Source organism: Hyperolius riggenbachi, chromosome 1 (assembly GCF_040937935.1).
Source record: "Hyperolius riggenbachi isolate aHypRig1 chromosome 1, aHypRig1.pri, whole genome shotgun sequence".
NCBI lineage: Eukaryota > Metazoa > Chordata > Amphibia > Anura > Hyperoliidae > Hyperolius > Hyperolius riggenbachi.
In genome coordinates, this window is record NC_090646.1 from 528,630,078 (window position 1) to 528,647,800 (window position 17,723).

Genomic DNA, 17,723 nt, shown 5'->3' on the forward strand with positions numbered 1-17,723 from the left:
ATCCTGAAAATATAATTAGCTTCAAGTAGCATAAAGCATTGCAACTCTGGAATAGTCATGTGCACTAGTCACAAAACTGACATACCCAATGCTGACTGTGCTGGTAGGAAGGCTGAGCTATGCTTGTGGCAGTCGCTGCAGCCATGGTTATATGGTTTAAACAAGTGCAGGCTTTATTACAAGAATAGAGCATTACATCTGATAGAGACACATAAGAATATTTGTGATAGTCATGTACATTGGTAAAAACATGGTATGACATTAAATGCAACCTATGGCTAATACACCAAAAAGATGGGTAATATTACAAGATAGTTAACACTAGCTCCGCCCACTTTTTCTAACCCTAACACTGAATTACTCAATGACCTAGTTTGTGAGCTTTGCGGTCTTTGGCATCAATAATTTGCATTGAAATGAAACAAATCTGATTGGCTGTAGCTCTACCCCCTTTTCTGAATTTGAACCCCAGTCACCTATTAACCAACTGTCCTAGGTTTGAGGCTTGTGCTGTTATAAGTACAAGAATGGCAGCAATTAAATATTACCCTTGAAAATCAATAGATGAATGTTGATTGCCTTTGGTAGGCTCCACCCACTTTTCTGAATGTTAATCCCAGTCACCCAGTGCAAAGTTTGAGAACCCTACCATAAACAGTGTAAGAATGGCTGCAGTTTACATTTTCCCAGTGAAATTTGCATTTGTCTCTGCCCACTTCATGGTTATAGTGATAAAAAGTATCCTATAAATTATTCCAGGAAATGTACTGTGTGCGTGCCAAATTTCATCCAAATCTGTTCAGCCATTGTTACGGGACTGAGTAACAAGCATCCAAACTTTCACATGTATAATATTAGTGAGATTAAACAAAACAAAACATTGCAGTTAAGGCATAGAGGAAAAGGTATTTACCAATGTGGTCCTATGCAATGTCTTGCCTAGCATGGGGTAATGACTGAAATATAAAAAACTTTTAGAATGATTTAGGAGATCATCACCCATAAATTGGTGTCGCTGGATACTGGGTCTCATCTTATTGTGCAGGAATATAACAAGTTGAGACCAAGAGCATGCTCGAGATGGCAAGACTATAAAAAAAAAAATGGTAAAATGTGGGAGAGGGAGACTGGTATTTAGGGCAAAACGGGAAGGCATTTCTCTTATATTTAGTTACTAATGGAAGATCCGCCGTTGCCCCGGTATGTATTTGGCTGTTGGCTCCGCCCACCACTTTTTGTAACTTTAAAGCGGGATTGTCACCATAAAAATCAAATTTCAACAGCAACTGGTCTGAGTGTATTAAGTTATAAAGATGCTAATCCTGCATTCAAAACTCTCAAAACTTTTTCTGCTGTTATGGTTTGGAGTTATCAAATACCTTAGGAGAACTGGCCCTTTAATTGCCATTGCCATTGCCAAACAGTTGCATGCTGGGGGTCTTTTTATCTATAATATATTACTCCTCTTCCCTTTAGTTCCCACTCCTTGTAATGATATAAGACAGTGCACTTCTTAGTATATACCTCAGTGGGAGAGTCTGAAGTCTCTGGGAGGAGGGCGGGTAATGAATACACAATTAGCAAAAGGAGAAAGAAAGAGTGAGGAGGAAATTATGTCAGGAGGTCAAAGGTAACAAAGAGGGAAACTGCCTAGAGTAGGATTCTCTGCTTTTTCCTTTATAAAATTCACAGGAATCATAATGTGGACAGTGCAATACATCTGTTATGTAAGTATAACTAGTATTTATCTACTTATATATATGCATTTTTTATTTCTAGGTTAGCATGAGTCTCACTTGTTCTTTAACACAGACATTCAATGACCAAGTTGGTGAGCTTTCGGGTTCTTCTGCATACATTAAAATTCTCCTATATCAGAAATTTGATTGGTTGTTTGTGGCTCTGCTCCCTTTTCTGAATTTGAACCCTACCGCCAAATGACCAGCTGTACCAGGTTTGAAGACTGTCCTATTAACAGTGTAAGAATGGCAACAATTTAAAATATTCCCCTTGAAAATCAATCTGTGAATTTTCATTGGTTGTTGTTGGGCCCCCTCCACTTTCCTGAATATGAATCCCAGTCACCCAATGACCAACTGTATGATGTTTAAGAACCCTGCCATTAAAAGTGTAAGAATGGCTGCAGTTTACATTTCCCCTGTGAAATGTTTTTTGGTTTCGGGTTCCTGGCATCAAAAATGTGTGAATGGAAGCAGTTTATCCAACAAATAAATCTGATTGGCTGTTTGTGGCTCTGTCCCTTTAGTGAATTTAAACCCCAGTCATCCAATGACCTACTGCACCAGGCTTTAGCCCTCTGCTATTAACAGTGTAAGAACGGCAGCAGTATAAATATTCCCCTTGAAAATCAATAGGATAATTTTGATTGGCTGTTGTAGGCTCCACCCACTTTCCTGAATTTTAAATCACAGTCACCAAGTGTGCCAAGTTTGAGAACCCTGTGACTAATCGTCTACAAATGGCTGTAGTTTAGATCTTCCCATTGAAAATGAATTGCTCAAATTTGATTGGCTGTTTTATGCTTTGCACACTTTTTCTGAATGTATAACCTTGGTCACCAAGTAACCAACTGTGCCAAGTTTAGGGACTCTGGCTTTATTACTGCGAGAATGTCTGCCTTTTAAATTTTTTCCATTGCCGTCCATTTTTTTGCCATTGGGTGAAATCTGATTGGCGGTTTGTGATTCTACCCAGATGTGCAGAGGGGACGTGAGACCCCCAGAATATATCATCCCAGGTAGTAAGGCATCTGTATACAAAGTTTCGTTAAAATCTGTCAAAAGGCGTTTTCGAGTAATGGCAGGACATACATACATGATTTTATATAGATTGTAATAAAATGTAAGAAAAATGGTTTTAAAAAGGTGCCCAATATACTACCTATTTTGCAGTGTAGTTAGTTTGCATTACTAAATGTTTACCTTGAGATGGAAAAAAAAAGCCGCCCTACAAATGTAGCAACCTATACAAACCTATACAAAATGGACAGTTTCTAAACACCAGCAACTTTGCCAGCCTCCCTAATACTATCCTGTTCCACTTTGCTCCTGCTAAACACTTCCAGAAGCTACCCGAAATGTTTGGCTTACTTACACACCAAATAGTTATCTACCTCATGCTCTCCTAGTATGATTGGCTGTTGGTGGCTCCATCCATTCAAAGTTTGGGAACCCTGGTGATTATAGTGTGAAAATGGCAGCAGTTTTAATTTTCCCACAGAAATTGAATGGATGAAATCTGATTGGCTGTAAATGTTTTTCACGTATGCAATGACGGCAATTTTTTACCCTGATTTTAATGAACGTGAATCGCTAATTAAACCCAAGCGCTCACAAAAGCGCTTATAGTGTGGATCCGGCCTTCAGGAGGCATGTTTTGAAAAAACAACATATTTTCCTTTCATGGCTGCAGTGCCGAGAAATTCTGCTTTAAAATGTGTCTCTTGCTTGGTTCCACTGCACCACTGGGTTACTAATGCCATTCTGCAGCATACATTTGCAATGGTATACTCCTCGCAGATCTATGGAGAAACTGGGAAGCAGAAAAAGCCAAACTTGAAAGGACAACTGGCCTGAGAGGCATTTGGAAGCTGACATATTTACAGGTAGTCCCCGCCTTATGAACGCCCAACTTACGAAAGACCCGCCGATACGAACAGCATGGATTCTCTGTTTCCATGGGAACAAGTAAAAAAAAAATTCAAATTGGACTTTTAGTTTTTGAGAAAATCGATTTTGAAAAAAAAATCAAAGAAAAAAAATGGCTTTTAAATTTGTATAAGCTGGTACAGAGGGCAGAAGTGACACAGAGGGGGACACTGGAGGCACGGAGAGGGGGAACAGAGGAGGTACAGAGGACACAGATGGCACAATGTGCAAACTTAAGAACAGGTTCAGGTTAAGAATGAACCTACAGTCCCTATCTCATTCGTTAATCTGCTGGTTTATATGTTGCCTTATATGCTTTCCAGTGTGCTTGCGTCTCTGTGTCTCTATATACACGTAAAGTTTACCAATCTCCACACATACCTTTTATGGTGATCAGTTGGGTTCTCAGCTGTATTATCCCTATTAGCGGGACAGGTGATATTAAACTACACCTGCACTGCTAACATTAACACAGCAAGAAGCCATCATTTCAGCGCAGCCAGGACCTCGTTATCAAGGAAATGACAGGGCTCACAAAATGTCAATCCTACCAATGTCATGATAAAGGGGTACTGGTCGCTCTGAAACATATCACCATATGCAATTGTCGATTGAGTACACACACATACCTATATACGTAAGACAAGGGCCCTTACTGCATTCACTTTTTATCCTAAGTTTTCTCTTAAGATATAATTTTTCAGCTTGGTGTTTGAAATAACTTTCCAGCAATTTGCAATTACAAAGAACCAACAAATAAGTGAAAAAGTACTGCCAAAATTCTTGCTTGCTGGTGGCTGTAATGGCTTTTCTTATTGATAAGTCCTGAAAATATCACCTAGGAGAAAACCTGAATGGAATAAGAGCCCATAGGTGTGGATACATTTGAATGACTAAACCAGACAATAAGAAAATATGGATTGCCAGGAATAGATTCCAAGATAAGTTTCCCCATCAGGTTTCTCCACATAGGGAGTAGAAACCTGCACATTGGGTTTTTAACATCAAGAAACTTTATGTTTTAAATTGGTGGCATTCTGTCTATGGAAACCCTCACTCTACCTTTCTAGAGGTCTCAGTCTTTTTGAGATACTGAATGCTTATTGTCGGCTAAAAAAAAAAAAAATTAAGTTTAACAATATGCACAAACAAATGTATAAAAGTACTTTGATGAAATTCAGTAACAAAAGAAAATAAAGAGTGTATATTTCAGCTGTGGCGTCTGGAATATTGTATTATTGTGTTAAAGGAGCAGTTATTAGGTTCAGTTCTGATCAAGCCGTATCGCCAACAGCCAACTGGAGCGGACAGAGCACTGGGGTCCTAAAGCAGGTGCATTTCAGAATATGTTGGCATTTTATAAATCAATAATTTCCACCACAGGCTCACTTGGGAAACACATCTGCTGTCTAGAAAAAGCATGCAGGTCCAATTTTTTGCACTGTGGTTAACCTGTTGCGGACTGACTAGTGTGACTGGATCCAATTAATAACTTAGGATCCGTTTAACTGTTTTTGTGTCCATGAAATCTGTTTTGGGTTGCAGTGTAAACCGAGCCTTAACCGAAATTGTGAAATGTTAGAAAGAGCAACTAAGATGGGCATAAAGACGTTAAATGCTGCTATAGAGAAATGCTATGAAGAAGCGGAGAGACAAACCTTACTGGGAAAGTCTAACTAGACAACGCTTATTTAACCAGTTTCGGACCGCGCGCTGACAGGGTGTAAATTTCACGCGCACCCGTCGTTACCGCCGATCTATCCACTCTGCACCCGCAGAGCTCTGTGAGCAGGTCAGGAGCAGCTTTCATTGGTTCCTGACCACATGATCACTGTGAGCCAATCCTATTGACTTACATTGATCGACAGGGTCAGGAGCCAATGAAAGCGGCTCCTGACCGTCTGAAAGCAGAACGCGGTCATAGAGATGGCAGAGAGAGTGGCCTGCGGCGATGGGAGAGAGTTGTGACTGGCGAGAGTGGCGGATATGTGCAGAGATTCTTCAGGAGGCGCCTTTTTCTGGTACCAGCAGTCTCTGCTCCTTAAGGGGCCAGAGACTGCCGGTATGGAAGTAGTTAATGCTACTTCATCAAGCATGTGTTCATAAATCAAGGTCTTTAAATAAAAGGGATATATTGGTTGCTTTAGGCAATACAAGTGAGCTGTTGAAGCCTCAGTTTTAGAATGCACAGAAGTATGTCAGTGCATTTACATGTGCACTATATTGAGAACAATGATGTGAAAGTCTTCATGCGTGTTGAGTGCAGTAAGAGGGACATAGAAAATACATGCAACTCAGACAGGTGAGGTCTAACAACAGCAAATTATGATTCCGTAGTACAAGCTGCATGACGTGTACAGTGGTATATGCACAGAGAGGACATGCTAGTTAACCTGTATGTATGATTACTAGAGAGCAAAAGGACTGGCAGATGCATGAATCAACTTACACAGAAACATAAACCTATGAGCCTGTTAAGAGATTATCTGTAGCAGCCGAATGAGTGACCAGCAAACATAGCATGAGCCTGGATGGAGCTGTCTAGGATAGAACATAGGCACACAAATCTATGAAGAAATTCAGACACTGCAAAGCCTACAAAAGTCTAAATAAGGAGTGTGCAGACTACATTAATGTAAAAGTAGTAATGAGAAAAAGCTACTGCATGTAGCACCTGCTGAAAAAAAACAAACTAGGGCAACTGTAATTACCCGGGACGTAGCATTGACTGTTTTTTATTGCCTTTTTTTATTACCAGGTGGGCATGCATTTGTCACCAAGGATTTTGATGAAGTTTTTTAACCACACGCCTAAGCCCCAACACTAACTATAGCTTAACCTCAAGCATTCCTTATATCTGACTCTACCCCCTGGCATAAATACCTCCAGGTTGCCATTAACGTAAAATTGTATCCTAAAACGCAGCAGCTCCGGCTTTTTTCTAGCTATCATTTACAATCTAAGTGGAAAAATGTGCTGTGTTTGGTCTTAAAAAAATGTTTTAAAGGACAACTGTAAAGAGAGGCATAAGGAGGCTGCTCTAATATGGCTATTCTTTTAATTTGGAATTCAAACTTTCCATTAAAACTGCATTAGAGATAAATTGGTCACTTGTTTCAGGGTGGTTTGGAATGATCATAACGCTTAACCTCCTGGGCGATACAATAATACCGCCAGAGGAGCCGCAGCACTTTTTTTTATTTTTTAATCATGTAGCTAGCCTAGCGCTAGCTACATGATAGCCGCTGCGCAGCGGCATCCCCCCCACCCCTTCCGATCGCCTCCGGCGATCAGAGCAAACAGGAAATCCCGTTCAGAATGGGATTTCCTGTTTGGCTTCCCCCATCGCGGAGGGTAGCGGCGAATCGGCGCGGAGCGCAGCTAGCAAAGTGCTAGCTGTGTGTAACAAAAAAAATTAAATATGCAAATCGGCCCACTAGGGCCTGAGAAATCCTCCGCGGCGGCTTACCCCAATCTCAGCTCGGGATTAACGCCCAGGAGGTTAAAGCGGACCCAGACCAAACATTTTTTTTTATTTAAAATATTTAGTTGCACCACTCTGACACATACAAAGATAAATAAAAACTCCTTCAAGCCTATGAGCATTTCAGTGCATGCTTGTCACCTTTCTCTTTTCATAAGTAGGGTTATACAGGTGGCAGCCATTATTTCTGAGCTTAATAGGAGGGTTTAGATCATGGGTGTGTTTGTCATCAGCTACCCTCCCTCACTGGGGCGTTGTCTATATGAAATCTCACACAAGCTGATTACACCTCCCCTGTGACATCATCAGTAGCAGCCTGTGTTTTGTTTTTGTTTTAGCCTGCCGGATTCTGCCCCGGCAATATGAAAAAATGCTGCTATTTATTATTAGAATTTAGAAAATAGATTTTATTTCTGAAATCTTGAATTTTTTTATTTGGGTCTACTTTAACTATTGCAGAATATCATTGGTTTATTCCATATATACAGATCGTGCAAGGTATACCTTTTTAAATTTAAAGGATAACTGTAAATGAGTGGGATATGGAGGCTTCCATATTTACTTTTAAAACTAGTTGCCTGGCTATCTTGCTGTTCCTCTGCCTCTAATATTTTCAGCTATAGACCCTGAACAAGCCTATGCAGATCAGAGGTTTCTGAAATTACCAGATCTAACAAGATTATCAGCATGCCTGGCTGTGGTGTTATGCTAGGTACACAATATGAGATTTTCTGGCAGATTTACCGTCAGATCGATTTCCAATCATTTTACGATCAATTGCCAATAGAAGTGTATGGAAAACAGTTGGAAATCGATCGGAAATCAGATTAGACATGTTGGAAATAACCGATCTAACAGTAAACCTACCAGAAAATCTCAGTGTGTTTATGTAGCATAATTCAAACACTACTGCAGCCAAATAAATCAACAGGGCTGCCAGGAAACCGGTATAGTTTAAATGGAAATAAATATAGCAGCCTTCATATTCTTTTCACTTTGGTTGTCCTTTAAGCAACACATGGATATCTACCATGTTTCCTCGAAAAGAAGACAGTGGTCTCAATTCACTAAGCTTATCTCCAGTATTTAATAAGGTTTCTAGAGCTGTCACCATAGTGATAAGGCATGTGGTATTCAGGAAACATTTTACCTCAGTCAAACCTAAAGTTAACTCTTCTTTCCTTAAAGAGAAACTCCAACCAAGAATTGAACTTTATCCCAATCAGTAGCTGATACCCCCTTTTACATGAGAAATCTATCGCTTTTTCACAAACAGATCATCAGGGAGCTCTGTATGACTAATATTGTGGTGAAACCCCTCCCACAAGAAGCTCTGAGGACCGAGGTACTCTTGGCAGTTTCCTGTCTGTGAACCTTGTTACATTGTGGGAAATAGCTGTTTACAGCTGTCTCCAACTGCCAATACAGCTAGCAGCAGCTACATAACCTGCCCACAGTAAAAATGTCACCATGTAATAAATGTCAGAATGTAAATCGGGGAGAGGAAAGCTTTTACAATGAGCAAACACTGCCTAATCATTTATACATAATTATTGTAAAAATGAAGCACTTTTTTATTAATTATTTTCACTGGAGTTCCTCTTTAAGTTAAGGTGAGATCTCTAAACTGAACTCTTCAATCCTTAAAATAACTCCAGAATTCTAAAGTTAAAGACAGGCTGTTCATTAACTGCATGTGAAAATAACTACAGAGGAGGTAACTGAAAGAGGAACTCCAGCCTAAACAAACATACTGTCATTAAGTTACATTAGTTATGTTAATTAAAATAGATAGGTAATATAATCTCTTACCCACCCTGTTTTAAATGAACAGGCAAATGTTTTATTTCATGAGGGCTGCCATCTTTTTGGTTGAAAGGAGGAGACAGGGAGCATGAAGCACAGTTCCAACTGTCCTGTGTGTCACTCAAAACAGTCCCAAAACGAGTGACCAATATTTCTCTAATGCAACTTTAATGGAAAGTTTGAATTCCAAATTCAAAGAATAGCCGCATGAGAGGATTATATTCCTAATTTATATACATTTATTTTGGTTGTGCATTGAAAGGGAACCTGAAGTGAGACATATATGGAGGCTGCCATATTTATGGTCTTTTAAACAATACAAGTTGCCTGGCAGTCTTGATATATACTTTTAGCCATAGACCCCGAATAAGCATGCAGCTCAGAGGTTTCTGACAAAAAACTGACAAGATTAGCTGCATGCATGTTTCAGGTCTGTGATTCAGAAACTACTGCAACCAAATAGATCAAGAGGACTTCCAGACAACAGGTATTGTTTAACGGAAACATCTATGGCATACTCCATATGCCGCTCTCTTCAGGTTTCCTTTTAAAGGACAACCGAGGTGACATTTGACATGATGAGATAGACATGTGTATGTACAGTCCCAAGCACACAAATTACTATGATTTGTTCCTTTTTTCCCCTCTGTCTGAAAGAGTTAAACTTCAGGTATGCAAATAACAGTTTCTGTCCAGGTCAGGACCATAGCATAACCATCACTGATAAGTAATTACAGCCATAAAAAAAAACTTTCCTGTTAGTAAATGGCTTCTAAGAGCAGGAAATAGATATAAAGGGTTAATATTTAATAGTTCACAGTTCATAGATTTAAGCTCTGGCATACTGCAATGAAGGTGTCATTGAGCAGAGACAATGAAACCGTAAAAACTAGATGTAAATATAAAATAAAACTGTGAGAAATCTAAAAAAAAAGTCATTTTTAGGAAGAGAATAGATGCAAATGTTTATCTCACAATTTTCACCTCGGATGTCCTTTAAGTCCATGTCAAGTTTACTTTTCAATATCATGTTACAATTAGAACACTGGTATGGGTGAGTATTGCTGTCTGTTCCCCCTGTTCAAAAGATTTTCTTGCGATATCGCTAGCAGTAGAAAATAAGAAAATCTCTACATCTGTGACATTGGCAACAAAACTTATACCATACTGCTTTTAAAAAATGTGGGAAATAATCAGATCAGAACTTCTGTTTTATCTCTCAACAAGGTTCTTCAAAGTTGCACATTCAGGCAGCACCACCTTCTTCTGCCCGCTTTCTGTCTGCATTCCACAAGGCTCAGTCCTGGGACCCCAGCTTTTCAACAACTACACCTAAGGTCTAGGGCAGTTTATTATCTCCTTTGGCTTTCAGTATAACTCATATGCGGTCAACACCCCAATTGTCTCATATCTTGGCTACTGCAATTTCCTTCTCTGTGGCCTGCCTAACTGTCTAGCTCTGCTCCAGTCCATCATGATATCTGCGGTATGTCTTATCCACCTCTCCTCTCACTCCTCTAATGCCAACCTGCTCTCTCAGTTCCTCCACTGGCTGCCTACCATATTAAAGTTGCAATTCAAGATCCTAGCCCTCACCTATAATGAACTCTACAATCTTACCCCTCCCTACTTAACTAGACTGGTCTTTAAATGCCACTCTGCATATAATCTACGCCCTACCAAAAATATTCTCCTCCTCTCTAGTTCATATTAAAGCAACAAAAAACTCTTGAAACAGAAGATATTTGCAATAAGTCAGCTTTAAGTGAGCAAGAGAAATCTATGATGTATCGCTGCTAATATGCAAATAATCTCTTTATGCCCCTAAAAGCCAGGCACACATCCAGAACTGCTGGTGTACAGTGAACGTATAAGGGGCCATTTCCACTATCCACTGCGCGGCTGCTAGACACTCGGCGGTACTTCCGGGTGTGCAGACGAATCACAGAAGACACGGCTATGGGATTCGCTGCCTCCCACGCAAAAACTGATGGCAATGTCGGCCGAATCTCTAGGGCAAGCAATTCAGACGGCGGCGCCATTATTTTCTATGGCAGAGTTTACCTGCGCGATTTGCCTGCGGGGAAACTTAATGTATATATTTTACAGATCCTCACCAATCAAACATGCATTCAGCTGTTTCAGACATTCTGGTCCTCATCAGTGAATGGCATTGATGAGGACCATAAAGAGATGGTTTTCTTATTCGGGAGTGATGCATCATGGGAAACCATACTAAAAGCTCAATTATTGCAAAACAAAAACAAAAAAATTAGCCATAACGCTGCACACTGTACATGTAGTTGGTCACATCAAATACATCTCTTTTTCAAGGAAATATTTCAAATAACCAAACACAAGTGAGAAAAGGGAAAATAAAATTTACTGGTGCAAAGTAGAACAAAGTTACACTTAAATATTGGTCCATGCCCTATCCTGTAGAGCCATATCAATCCATACCATGCACTGATAAGGATCAAGAAGTAATAAACAAGACGCATGAATTAGTTTGGTATGGCTCTGTAAAATGTATTAGCTGCAGGCTCACTGTACACCAGCAGTTCTGGATGTACAGCCTTGCTTTCAAGGGCATGAATTCAAGTTAATTTGCATATACAGGAGTGATGCATTGTGGGAAACCAGTTGCTCACTTACAGCAGAACGATTGCAAAAACCTTCTGTTTTAAGAAGGTAAAATTACATTAAATAAAATAAAGCATTCAATATACCACAAAACAGACTAATTACCCGCAGCAGCTCAGCTGATGTCGGTCGTTCCTGAGGTATTTTCTGCAAGCAGTAGTCCACAAATCCTCGGAATGAGTCCGTCCTACAGGTGAATAGGAGAGTATTAATCTTTCTTACAATTTTGTTTAGGTTGATCATTAACAATTTGACAGCTGTACAAAAAAACATACTGGGTGTGACACTATAAAAACCATGTGCCATGCGTCTTTCCCCAAATCAAGCGCCTGTACTGATTCTACCATTTACCACCTATAAGAGGGGTAACATTTCTGACAATCTATGCAGTGGAGAAAATATCCCATATTATGAGATGAATATACAAATCCATGCAGAAAATATCATTGGTGGCAATTAAAACACATACCATATACTTCATCAGGGCTGTAATCGCCACTTTAATGGAGCAAATCATATGAATGTTGTTTATACAGGCAACACTATGAAAATTACAATTTTCAAGTATTTTGTTACTCAATTGCCTTTAAAAGAAGTAAAAAAGTCAAATAAACTTGAAAAAAACTGTGTACTAATACACACACACTAACTAGTTTACCACTTTGCACTTGCCTGCATTCTCAGCGTTTTCCTTCGGGCTCTTTCACACCCGGTTTCTGCGGTTTAATGCAAAGTCGAAACTTTGCATTAACCAAGGTAAAATACAAGTCCATAGACTTTCATTTTACCTTTCACATCCGACGTTTTGGTGCGTTACGGTTCGACACACCCAGGAACTTTTAATCGTCGGGAGCCGGCGTTTTCCAGTCGGGTGAATTACTACCGCCAATTGCGTTGCACCGCTACATCCTGACTAAACGCCGCAGGGCATAGAACGCGTGGAGGAGAATGGCTCCTGCGGGCATTGTAGACGTGAAAGAGCCCTATGGCTCATTCCCATAGTACAGCCATCACGTATCCATCCTAACGTTTGTAATAAAATTGCAGTGCTGCTGTCTTGTCCTGACAGTTCCACATCCAACAAAGTAACACTTTACAATACATGCATTACTCTACAGGCACCAGGACCCGAGGCAGGGCTTCTTGGCGCGCAGCACGTGCTGCATAGCACCCGAATTGGGTGCCACAATGCTATTACTGCTGCGCACTATTTGGGATTCCGTGATTACCAGACACCAAACTACTTCTACCTCCAAGTTGCTACAACTCGGGAGGTGGAATAATAATTAACGCTGCCCGGAATTTTACCGCAGCAGGGTGAGTGGTCATTCAAATCACCCTGCGCCAAACTGACCGGGTGGAAAACTGCCATGGATCTACCAGGACCATTAAACCAGATATGCAGCACCCAGGAGTCAGACCAGCACACAATATGTCTATATAGAAGGACAAGCAATATGCGCCGCTACTCCAAAGAAAATATTTCCACGCAGTGTCATAGAATAGATAACTCAATACTAAGCACAGATTAAAACTGCAAATAGTTTATTGCAAAATTAACTGCAAAGGCGGTCCACAGGTATTTGAGTGTTTGCAATAAGCAGGGGTGCTGCCACTTATATGCAGTTCTTTGCAAGGTATGGAGGAGCACTCCATACCTCTGATCTGGTCTGCAATTCATTTTGCAATAACGTAGTTGCATTTTTAAAGTAGTGCTTCCCACCAACCTAGAGAGCAGCACTAAGGTCCCAAAACAGACAGATGGACATAAGACGGTCAGTGGTAGAACTAACCAGCAATAAATGTAAGGTCAAACAGGAGGCAACAAACTGGGAATCAAACTAGTTCCAGGTGGCTCAAAGATACGCAGATTATGGTATTGCTATGTTATGGTTTGTTAACAGCAAACAAAAAACAAACAAACAAACAAAAAAAAAGGACAAAAGAATGCTTCCACTAAATTTTCCCTGAGAATAGCAATAAATACAACAAAATTGATTCATACTTACCATTCATGAGACTGTAGTGTAGGGGACTCATTCTGAGCTATGTGATATAAGGCACTCATTGCGTTCATGTTAAATAAAGGAGGCTTCCGTTCAGCTGTGAGAGAAAATAACAGAGTCACATGAGTAAAAATAAAAAAATGAGAGGAGAGTTACAGACATGCTGCCTAAGGTGTTGTGAAAGAGAAGAGCTCTTTAGTGTCGTCATGCTAACTAATCCAATTATTTTAATATGCCTAGGTCATTCTAGGGAAGCGATTCCATGAAAGCTTTTCCAAAACACCACCTGAAGTCACAGACACCGACTAAACCTAGGAAATCTTGCAGCAGTAAGAATTGGAGGTGGAAGAAGAAGACTGGGTGGAAATAGCATTATGTACTCTAAGATTTTTCCAAAATGTTTCAAGTTATACAAATCAAGTTCTACATTTAATGAATACACAGAGTCTACTACATTTAGTTACCTTACCAGTTCAAATTTATAATATCAAGTTTGTCTACAAAAATAATGTTGCCATTTGCCCTACTCTGCCTCCAATCCTTTTAGCAATAGACCCCGAACAAAAATGTAGATGTTTCTGACAAAAATCTGACAAGATTAGCTGCATGCTTGTTTCAGGTGTTTTACTCAGACAGTACGTACATCAAATGGAAAGATCAACAGACAACTGGTTTTGTTTAAATGGAAATAAATATAGCAGCTTCCATATCCCTTTCACCTCAGGTTCCCTTTTAGACGATCTTAGGCTAGAACAAAAAGCTAAAATAGTCAAGAAAAGGGCAAGCAAAATCCATTGCACCTACCACATAACTAGAAGGAAAAGTTGCAGAATAGAGCTTCTTCAAAGTTGTTTTGGACTAAGGGCGCTTTTCCACTAGCTGCAATCCACTTTAGAAAGAGGATCATAGCGGTTTTGCTGATTGTAAGAGCACTGCGATTTACATGTAAATCACGGGTTCTCACTTCCCACTAGTGCCCTCCATTTCCTCCCCACACGCAATTGCTGTTCCCGATGGCTATACAAACCCATTGTGGTTAGTGTAAAAAGAAGCTTGCCATTGCACTTGCTAGAGGTAAAGGGCCCTAAGGGCTGGTTCACACTACAAGAGCTTTTCTAAGTGCTTTGTGATTCTAAAAGCTCTTGCTACTGTAGTGCTATGTGTGTGTTCGCACCTGAACAATGTTATTTTATAAAAATCACCCATAGCATTGCATTAGCAAGAGCTTTTCAAATGACTAGCACTTAAAAAGTGCTTGTAGTGTGAATCAGCCGCTAAGCAAGCTTCCTTCACGCGGGAGGCTGATGGCCACGAATTCATAGCCTATCAGCTATTCTTATGAACTGTCCACCCCAGTGCATGTCAAACGCTGACATTACACTGCATTACATAACAGCTGAAATGTGCTCGTGGTAGGCAAATGGGAGGTTCAAATTTTCTAAAAAAGCAAACCATACAGCCATGCATCTGAAAGAGGCCCAAGAGCAGCCCCAGAGCCTCCTAGAGCTAGCACTGTGGTCAGTGATATGGCTGGATAGTGCACTAGTTACAGGCACTGCCTCGGACAAGGATGAGGGGTTGAAACCCAGATGAAGCAATCCCCTATTCAGTAAGGAGCCCTTGGACAAGACTGCCTAACACTGCAGGGTGGCCTACTGAGCACGCCCTTAGTGGCTGAAGCTCAAAAACCGAGTCCGTCAGGAGAAAAGAGTTATACAAATGTTAACATTATTAGTATTACTCTTTGGTATGTCCATTGTCATTTGAACAACATTTATTTATTGCTAAAGACTTGGGTATGAGGTTCCCACTTCAAAAGTATAACAATAATCCTGTACTATAGAGTCCTGCTAACTCTGCTTTGAACTATATCTGCTTGAGGCAAGATCATTTTTGAACATTTTGTTCGAAAAAAAGAGTACCAGTAGTCCCCAATTTGAACACATTTGAGTTATTTTGCCATTTTTACTTCCCTAGATCCAATGGTGTTCCAGATCTTTAAATGGGCTTGGCTTGACCTGTATAAACACTTGATTCTAGCCCTTGAGCAAGTTCAATCTACAGTATGTACACACCTTTACTGTTCACTGCGCTCTCTAATTATTTCTAACAGTCTGTTTTACAAACGAACATCCTTTTGTGAAACTTCTTGTGAAAGTGTATTGAATTAGCACATTCTTCCTACTGCTCGTTGCTCCCAGGGTCTCTCCAGTTCCTCTATAATTATTACTCACAGCATCCCAGAAGTTCACCGGGGCTATGAATGAGGGCATTTGAACTGGGCAGGTGTGACTTCATGAACTGGAAGGGTAGTTAACATGTGGTTGCATTAAGTCAATGTTCTCTCACCTGCAGTATTATTTTTTCTTTTACTGGTGATCTCTAAGGATACTTACTCAGGAGAACCTCAAGAAATCAGCTTTGTGTATAAATGGTCTTCCTTTAAATTTGTTAAACGTTTATTACCTATATTCCCAACATTATTTAACCTTCAGGCCTTACTGGTTTATAAAGTGAAAAAACCTGGAGAGAAAATCCCATACACCACATGGCAACTTGTTTGGTTTTATTCAATAATTAGGATAAAGAACCCGGCACAATGTACAAGTCCAGCAACTGACATTTACTTGACCAAATCCAGATCATCCCAAAATGGGTTCTAGTGCATTCTAATAAATACTGTATTTTGGAACTAAATGGTCCAGTATTACAAAATAAGTATTCATGCATCAACTTCTGCTTCTCATTTTGCTTACCTAATTCAATACATGTAATCCCAAGGGACCAAATATCAACTTTGCCTTCATACTGGCCTTCGTCCATTGCTAAAATAACTTCTGGGGCCATCCTGAAAAGCATAAATATTCAGAAAGTTTATTTAAAAAAAAAAAAAAAATTACTAGCAAAAAAATAAAAAAAATAAAAAATAAAATATCTAAAACCATGTTTATATGAGCACTATGAGGAAAACAAATATATGTCTGTGTACACATTTTTCAGTCTACAGTACATTTTACTCTGGGACAGTATAAAACATTTATGTACACAAATTACTTTTTTTATCCTATGTAGCTGTCACTTACAGTAAGTCATTTGTCTGGAAAGTGTACTGGTTAAAGGCTCTGCCTTTGACATGGGATACCAGGGTTTGAATCCTGGTTTGTGTCATTACCTATTTAGTAAGGAGTCCTTAGGCAAAACTTCCTAACCCTGCAGGGTAGCCCACTGAGTGTGTCTTAGTGGCTGCAGCTGTCAGGCACTTTGAGTCAAACAGGAGAAAAGCGCTATACAAATGTTAGGATTATTATTATTAACCGGGCAACCTCTTATTGACAGCTCTGGACTAGCCCATGGGGGATTTCTTTGCATATCCATAAAATCGCCACTGGGAGACTTGGGCGCAGGATATAGCCGCTACATGGCTAACCATGCTCATGCACAAGTCCTGGCGGCATTAATTACTATTGGGGTAAGGTGTAATTCGGCTACTAGATAATGCTGGCAGCCGAATTACAGTGTTTCTGATGACGCCGAAGTTACTCACTGTGCACCTTTATAGCCGTAATTCCTATTATGGTCTATGGTGGTGCCTACTGCGTCCAAATCTCCTGCGCTGTTATTACAGCGCTCGGTTTCTTTAGTCACTTCAAAGAATTCCATAAAAAGCAGTGGCATAGCACAACTGCCAGAATGTGTGCTGACTTCTCACTTCCATTGCTTGCTAGCTATCATATGCTAGTTTAAGGGATTCATATGCCTTATGGCAGGTGGGAGGGAGCTGCTTTTTTTTGTAAGAAAAAATGTTTATTGAATTTAGTGGACCTTGCAGGGATGTTTCATAAACATTTTCCCTGTCAAAATCAATGTTTAAAGGGGCACAATGGCGAAAAATTATAAAATGTAAAATATGTGCAAACAGACAAATAAGAAGTACGTTTTTTTTCCACAGTAAAATGAGCCATAAATTACTTTGCTCCTATGTTGCTGTCACTTACAGTAGGTAGTAGAAATCTGACAGAAGCGACAGGTTTTGGACTAGTCCATCTCTTCATGGAGGGATTCTCAGGGATTTATTTATTTTCAAAAGCACTTAGTGAATGGCAGCTGCTCTGTCCA

General features: G+C 39.9%; 1 protein-coding gene across 6 annotated transcripts in view; it reads right to left on the reverse strand.

Annotated features, from left to right (window-relative positions):
• The window catches only part of LOC137525225 (serine/threonine-protein kinase TAO3), a 278,858-nt gene that overhangs the window by 105,639 nt on the left and 155,496 nt on the right, over positions 1-17,723 (reverse strand). For all 6 annotated transcript variants that reach the window (XM_068246237.1, XM_068246260.1, XM_068246217.1 and 3 more), the window contains 3 exons: positions 16,364-16,455; positions 13,611-13,704; positions 11,707-11,788 (listed from right to left, as the gene is read on the reverse strand). In XM_068246237.1, coding sequence (XP_068102338.1) covers positions 11,707-11,788; positions 13,611-13,704; positions 16,364-16,455 — 268 coding nt within the window. The remainder of the gene's footprint in view (positions 1-11,706; positions 11,789-13,610; positions 13,705-16,363; positions 16,456-17,723) is intronic.